Genomic DNA, 6,210 nt, shown 5'->3' with positions numbered 1-6,210 from the left:
AGACAGAGTCACGCGCTCCACCAGACCAGACAGCGTGTCTGGTCACCCGGGCGATCGAAGCATCCAGAGGCGCGACCCACCAGACGGCAAGCGGTGTGCGTCTGATCCCACGGCCCAACTCGCTGCTGCTGTTTTTATCTCTCTCTATCTATCTCTATCTTTCTCTGTGTAATTCACAGGATCTAGTACCGTATAATATTGTACTTTTTTCGTTCGGAAATACTTATCCTAAAAATAGTTGTATCTGAACTTATTTTAGTTATAGATACATCTATTTTATCCATTTCTGGGACAAGTATTTTCGGACGGAGGGAGTAACTCCATAATCTCACCAGCTTTTCCCTCTCTGAAACCTCGCTTGTGTTACAACTCTGAATCGCGTACATGTGTGCTGCGAATTCGAGGCAAGTTCTCCTTGCATAATCCATTCAAGTTCCTGTCCTCTATTATATTTCATCTTCTGTTTCAGATAAAATCCCCTCTTGCTTACTCCATTTTTTAGCTACTGAATTATGCATTAGTAGCAGAGTTCCTTCACCCTGTTGCAGAGTAGTTTTGCTCCTCGGGGGAGGCCTACTCTACTTGAGCTAGCACATGAGGCTTCAGTTTGACAAGAGTTGTAAGTAGCTTCTGCTTATTTCAGGTAGCTCACTGGTAGTTAATGACAGCAAACCTGGCCATTGAACAACATGCAGATCTACATAGGGCTATGTTTGAATAATTTGGGCACATATTATATGAGTGTGGCGCCCATCAAATGGAGGAGGAGGTTGACAAGCACAAAAGGTACGTTCAATACATAGTACATACTGGGGCTGAGCGTCGACGACTCCAAAGTTCAAGAGTATAAAGCAACAGCACCGACAACACAACAGCATCCAAAGTTCAAGATCCAAAGTGCACCCACAACACAACAGCATCCAAAATGAACCGACAACACAACAGCATCCAAAGTTCAAGAGGCAAGTGCGACAACGAAAAATAAATAAGTCTTGCTGAGGGCACATCACAACGAACCCCTACATAAAACAGCAGCGCTAGTCAGTCTCTGGACGGGGCGGTGGAGTCAGGTGGAGCGGAGCTCGGCGATGATCCTGTCGATATTGCCTCCAAAGCTGTAAGAAGCCACACATTTTTATCGCGTCAGTAGTCGCTGGAAGGTATCATAAAAGGTAAACATGCTTGGAAATGCAGAAGATATCTATATATTGTCAATTTCACACATGGGCTTGCTTTGCAGCCATGTGCTGAAGGTACGTGTGACATTTTTACGTTTGATGTTTCAGAAACTGCCAAGAGTTTGAATTTTCAGTTGTGTATTGGCCTAACGAGACCTACATTTCGATGTTCATTACATGTGCTTGACTTCATCCGTGTGAAGGAAATTCTAGCTAAGCATATACCGTATAGTAAAACGGTGGACCAAAGATGCTCTGTTGGCACACCTTTCCCATTCTCAGAGGGATAACATGGATCGTAGCCTCTTCTCGTATGGACACTTAAGCATGTATATGCACGCAATGGAGTTGGTTTGACTCAGTGACACTAGTACCAATGCTTATGATCGGCTCATCGCCTTGTTCAATTCTAATATTGCGGAAATGCAACCATATGCTGAGGCAAGAGATGGACCAGAACTGGAAGATCGTCTAGCAGAAAATGGAGCAATGGTGCAGGTGGATAAAGAAGTAATACAGCGCAGCACTGAAGTTAAACCAGCACCTGCAGTTAGTGGTGACAACTTTTCAGTTTTTATGCATGGAAACAGGTTAGCTGGACTGTCGGCACCCGCAAAAAGGAAATAGACTGGGAGATCAACCGCAAGTAGGGACAAGGCCCCATACGAAATGCTTAGAATGAGGACAAGGTTCTGCACAATATGCCGACAAGACAATGACAAAGAAGCAAGCAGACTACCTGCCTGGGGAAATATTCTGAAGCAACCACGCAAACCTACTCGCTGCGAGTGTAGAGGATCAGTGGAGAAACAATTGTATAAACTGAGACTGCGTGCAGGGGCTTTAGTTTTACAAAGAGTCGGCACTGATGCCAAATAGTTAGACAGCAGGAATCGAATTCCCTCCAGTTGTGCATTGCAAAGGGTTCTTTGTTATCTTGTATGCTGAGTTGTTGGGCGTAATTCCAACCTGGGCAACCGAGTTGTTTATTGAAATTTGACAGCAATGGCATCCTGAAACTAACGTTTTAGAGTAAAAATACTTGCATGTGAACATGCTTGTGTTATTTGTGGACAAATAATTTGATGCTGGAATTTGCTCTGTATGGCTTAACAGGACTGATTTGGTACGTGTATTTTAGACTGAATGAGGGTTGATGAGCATCTAAATCTTCATGTCCTATTTGTACATGGCAGTGTCAGTCATGTGTGTTGTAGGCATAAATTGCTTAGGATCAAATCTGTGCCCTGTTCCGAATTATGAGCCAACGAACATTTTTTTAGGGCTAGACAACGAACAGTTGGCAGAGAGGAACGCACGGTATAAGGGTCAGAATTGGAAGAAGATGGACAAGCTCATTTAGTTTTACATCTGTCACGATAGAAAATGGACCAAAATAATAACATACTACCTTTCCTCCATTAGATCACCCGCTAGTACCCGCACATTAAAAATGCATATTAAGCAACATAAAAATGGCACTCTATTAATCAAGTCTAAGCTAAGCTCACAAATCGAGGTAAAAGACTAAGTCACTGCCACTCCACACACCTTCAATAGCCGTCGAGTACAAGATTATGATTGTCCATGACAAGACGAGACCAAGCGACAACTATCTCCACTTTGGAGCCGCCAACATGACACTTAAGCATAGTTGTTTGACACTGCTGGACAGGAAAGTCAACGTGATTTATTCGAGAGATACTGGGTTTGGACTTTGAGTATGCTCCTATGACAACTCGGAGTGTGCCCTGCAATCCCACTGACATCACATTTCTTGACAAACTAAGATACCCATCTAATCCAGCATGCATCCTTTCACCACTGCAGTCAAGCAAAACAACTTCCACGGCGCTTCCCAACATTGCTTCAACACGAAAAAAGAAGCAAGAAACTTTGCATCCATAGTTAAAAGACTCCCCTTCAACCACACGAACACCAACAATTGTGGCCTGGATTGATGGAGCAAATCGCTCAAGACTTATCTCTGCTGTACAACAGCGGCTATTGATCAGCATGATGTCATACTTCTTCATGGGGCGGTACCTTTGATAGGCAGTGAACAATGCTGTATCTTTGAACTGTGCTCCATATTTCAATTTTAATTCAATTTGAAAGAAAACAGGCTCGTCAGCCACAATAGCACGAGATGGGCCAGTCAAGTGCAAAAAGGGGTCCTGCACGCATAATTTTCATCATTGTCAAGCATAATTTTCATCATTCTCAGTGACACATCAAGCAAAATAACAACTAAAATGCAGTTCAGTTTAACTAGACATAGCCTAGCAGAGACATCACATGGCCATAATCTGGCAATAATATGAAGGAAAGAGTTCTCAAACAGATCATAGCCTAACAGAGAAAGCACATTGCCATAATTTGGCCAGAATATGAAGGAAAAGTTCCCAAATAGATCATAGCCTAACAGAGAAAGCACATGGCCATAATTTGGCCAAAATATGAAGGGAAGAGTTCCCAAACAGATCCTAGTAATCTTTGCTGCTATAATACAAAGTTTTGAATTTAGATTTACAACAAGCAGCTTCTGCTTTGTGTTTATAGTGTGCTTTCTTGAACACTGGCTACCGTACACTTGAACAAACAGACTAGTCAAAAAATAGACGAGAAGATAGACATTATACATACCTCTTGCTTAATTCTTTGGCAGTTTTCCCCTGAACGGCAGAAGAGAATGTTGCGGTTGTGGTCAAGATCGTCCCGTGCGGCGACCACGCCGTAGACATCAAGAGGCCAGCTCAGATTAGGATTGAGATCAACCAGTTTGATCGAGTATACTTGCAAGGCAGGGCCAGCTACGGAAGGGAACCGGAAGTTTTCGGGCGTGGAGGCCGTGAAGTGCATAGAACTCAATGTTGCTGCAGCACAAAGTAAAATGATCGCGGACTGCTAGAAATTATGCTACTAAATTTAGCAGATACAAATCTATGCGTATAAAATAACAATTTTTTTTTTTGCAGTGATATACAAAGACGGAGTTGCATTTATTAACCGGGCTCAACTAAAGAGAGTAGAAAACAATATTGCTTACTTATGTCATCAAATCCACCGTTTCTTCCGGTCCGGCTGCCCCACGTAGCCTCCCAGCCGTCACGGTCCAAACAATCTTCAACGTCCTTTTGAGCAGCAGATTTGTGGCTCTTTATAAGCTCCGATATGCCCACAAGCGCAGTGGATATGCGGCGCAGCTTTTCAACCTTGTCCGGTGAGATGGGGACTCTGAATGTTTTTAGAGTGGATGCGAGAGAGGTGAAGCAGAAGAGCAGCTGCTGCGTCTCGACCAAGAGAAAATCCATTACCTCCTCCCCAGTATTGCAACCTAGGTAAGGCAAATTCACCTCCTTGAGTTGTTGCGTGCGCATCTCCTTGAACTGGACGGACAAGCTGGAGATCTGCTCTTGAGAAACCTTCTTCTTTCCAGCAGGCAACAACCCCCTGGACGTGACCTCTCTCATCAGAAACGAGATCTCCCTCCTAAGCATCTCAAGGTGGCTAGAAAGAGCAACAACCGAGTCGTCGTGACCAATCTCCATGCCGCCGACGTCTCTCGCCGGCTCCTTGCTGGAATCCCTCCCCGTCCCCTTGCTGATTCCCAATTGGGGCTCCATACTTATGAGGGACCCCGAATATCTGTCCATCTCATCGCCAGAATCGGAATCGGGATACTTAATAATCTCCTCCCGGGACTTCCCCATCATCCTGAGGATATGTCGCTCGTCCGACAAGAATTGCTGCTGGATATCCAAGAGTTTCCTCTGCGTCGCCGGGTCCTTCGCTGCTTTCTTGCTCAGCCTCGTGACATTCTGCCGAGCCCTCCTGAAAATCTCGAGTTTCTCCATGAGTCCCCTCTTCTTCGTCCCCTTCCCGGACTCGCTCTCCGTCTCCTTCCCGAGTCCCCCCTCCATCTCCGTCCCCTTCCCGGACTCGCTCTCCGTCTTCTTGCCGGAATCCCCCTCCATCTCTTGCTGGAATCCCTCTCCGCCGCCTCCGGCCGTGGATCCCTGGTTTGTGTGTGTGTGTGTGTGGTTGAGAAGAGAAGAGATGGCTTCACCGCCGCCGCCGCTCGCCTGGTCTCATGTTTGGGGGGGTTGGTTTCAACTTTCGAGCAGAGCCAGAGAGAGACGGCAGGTGGGTGGTAGCGGCAGTTTTACATACCCCCGGCCGGGCCCGGGGTCTCACACTCAGCCACTACCACCGGCCCACTGGAAAGCTTTTTATAGAACGACTCTTAATCGGCCGATAAATATGCGAGTTTTCTTATTATATATTCCTATTATCATTATATATTCCGGCCTTTTTTCATCCCTCAAGGTTTCCGTGTCACGTACCTAGAACAAATATTTGCATTAGAGTCATCCGTGCATCATGTTCAAAATTCAGTTAAAATTGAATGAAGGACATTCAAGTCCTCAAAATTCAAATAAAGGGATAAAACTAAAAAAATGCATATTCAATGAAATTTGTCAAAACGAAAAGGGTTATTAGTCACATTTAAAACAATCATTTTTTGGCATTGAATTTAAATTAGCATTGTATTTGAATTGTGTTTATATCCATAATTAATTGAACATGAATTCAGAATCCGTGAAATATTTTATGCAGCGTCGGAAGGGTCCACAGAAGTCGCATAAAATTATTCAAAGGAATTTGGACTTAGTTTGACTTCAGTTTTGATTTTTTAAACAGTGGCAAAACTTTAAAACAGAAACTAAAGAATAAAGAAAAGTGAGGCAGAGACAACAGGAACCGGCCCACTGTTTAAAAATCATACATAATGTTTGCTGTTTGGAACCGATCGAGCAATCATACATAATGTTTTATTAATTTCCTAAAAAAATGTTTAATCCCCCCTGAAAAAACATAATGTTTAATCTAGCTAGCTAGCTAGCTAGCTTCTCTCAAAAGAAAAAAAACTAGCTTTTTGGAAAAGGGGGACTCCCCGGCCTCTCCATCAGAATGATGCATACGGCCACTTAGACAAATAAAATTGGTTCAACAATGTCGTAGAGTCGTA

At 44.0% G+C, this 6,210-nt stretch overlaps 1 protein-coding gene across 2 annotated transcripts; it reads right to left on the bottom strand.

Annotated features, from left to right (window-relative positions):
* Window positions 1–820: 820 nt before the first annotated feature.
* Window positions 821–5,323, bottom strand: LOC123053296 (uncharacterized). 2 transcript variants are annotated; one of them, XM_044476757.1, is made up of 4 exons: window positions 4,228–5,323; window positions 3,825–4,054; window positions 2,730–3,355; window positions 821–1,115 (listed from the first exon to the last, which is right to left on the bottom strand). In XM_044476757.1, exons 1-3 carry the CDS (start codon window positions 5,153–5,155, stop codon window positions 2,732–2,734), a joined length of 1,782 nt encoding a protein of 593 aa, XP_044332692.1. In that variant the 5' UTR covers window positions 5,156–5,323; the 3' UTR covers window positions 821–1,115; window positions 2,730–2,731. The 2 variants fall into 2 exon arrangements, with proteins under 2 accessions (XP_044332692.1, XP_044332691.1); XM_044476756.1 differs by lacking the exon at window positions 821–1,115 and having other exon boundaries at window positions 2,566–3,355.
* Window positions 5,324–6,210: the final 887 nt, after the last annotated feature.

Source organism: Triticum aestivum, chromosome 2D, assembly GCF_018294505.1.
Source record: "Triticum aestivum cultivar Chinese Spring chromosome 2D, IWGSC CS RefSeq v2.1, whole genome shotgun sequence".
Lineage (NCBI taxonomy): Eukaryota > Viridiplantae > Streptophyta > Magnoliopsida > Poales > Poaceae > Triticum > Triticum aestivum.
Note: the sequence above shows the minus strand (reverse complement) of the source record. Positions and strands in the feature narration are given on the sequence as shown.

Excerpts from the sequence above, each read along its gene's own strand:
- LOC123053296 (XM_044476757.1), bottom strand. The coding sequence starts at position 5,155 with ATGGAGGGGGATTCCGGCAAGAAGACGGAGAGCGAGTCCGGGAAGGGG. Across the intron at positions 4,055-4,227 it reads CGGTGGATTTGATGACATAA|CAACATTGAGTTCTATGCAC; the intron begins GTAAGCAATATT and ends TTTGTGCTGCAG. Across the intron at positions 3,356-3,824 it reads GCCAAAGAATTAAGCAAGAG|GACCCCTTTTTGCACTTGAC; the intron begins GTATGTATAATG and ends TTATGCGTGCAG.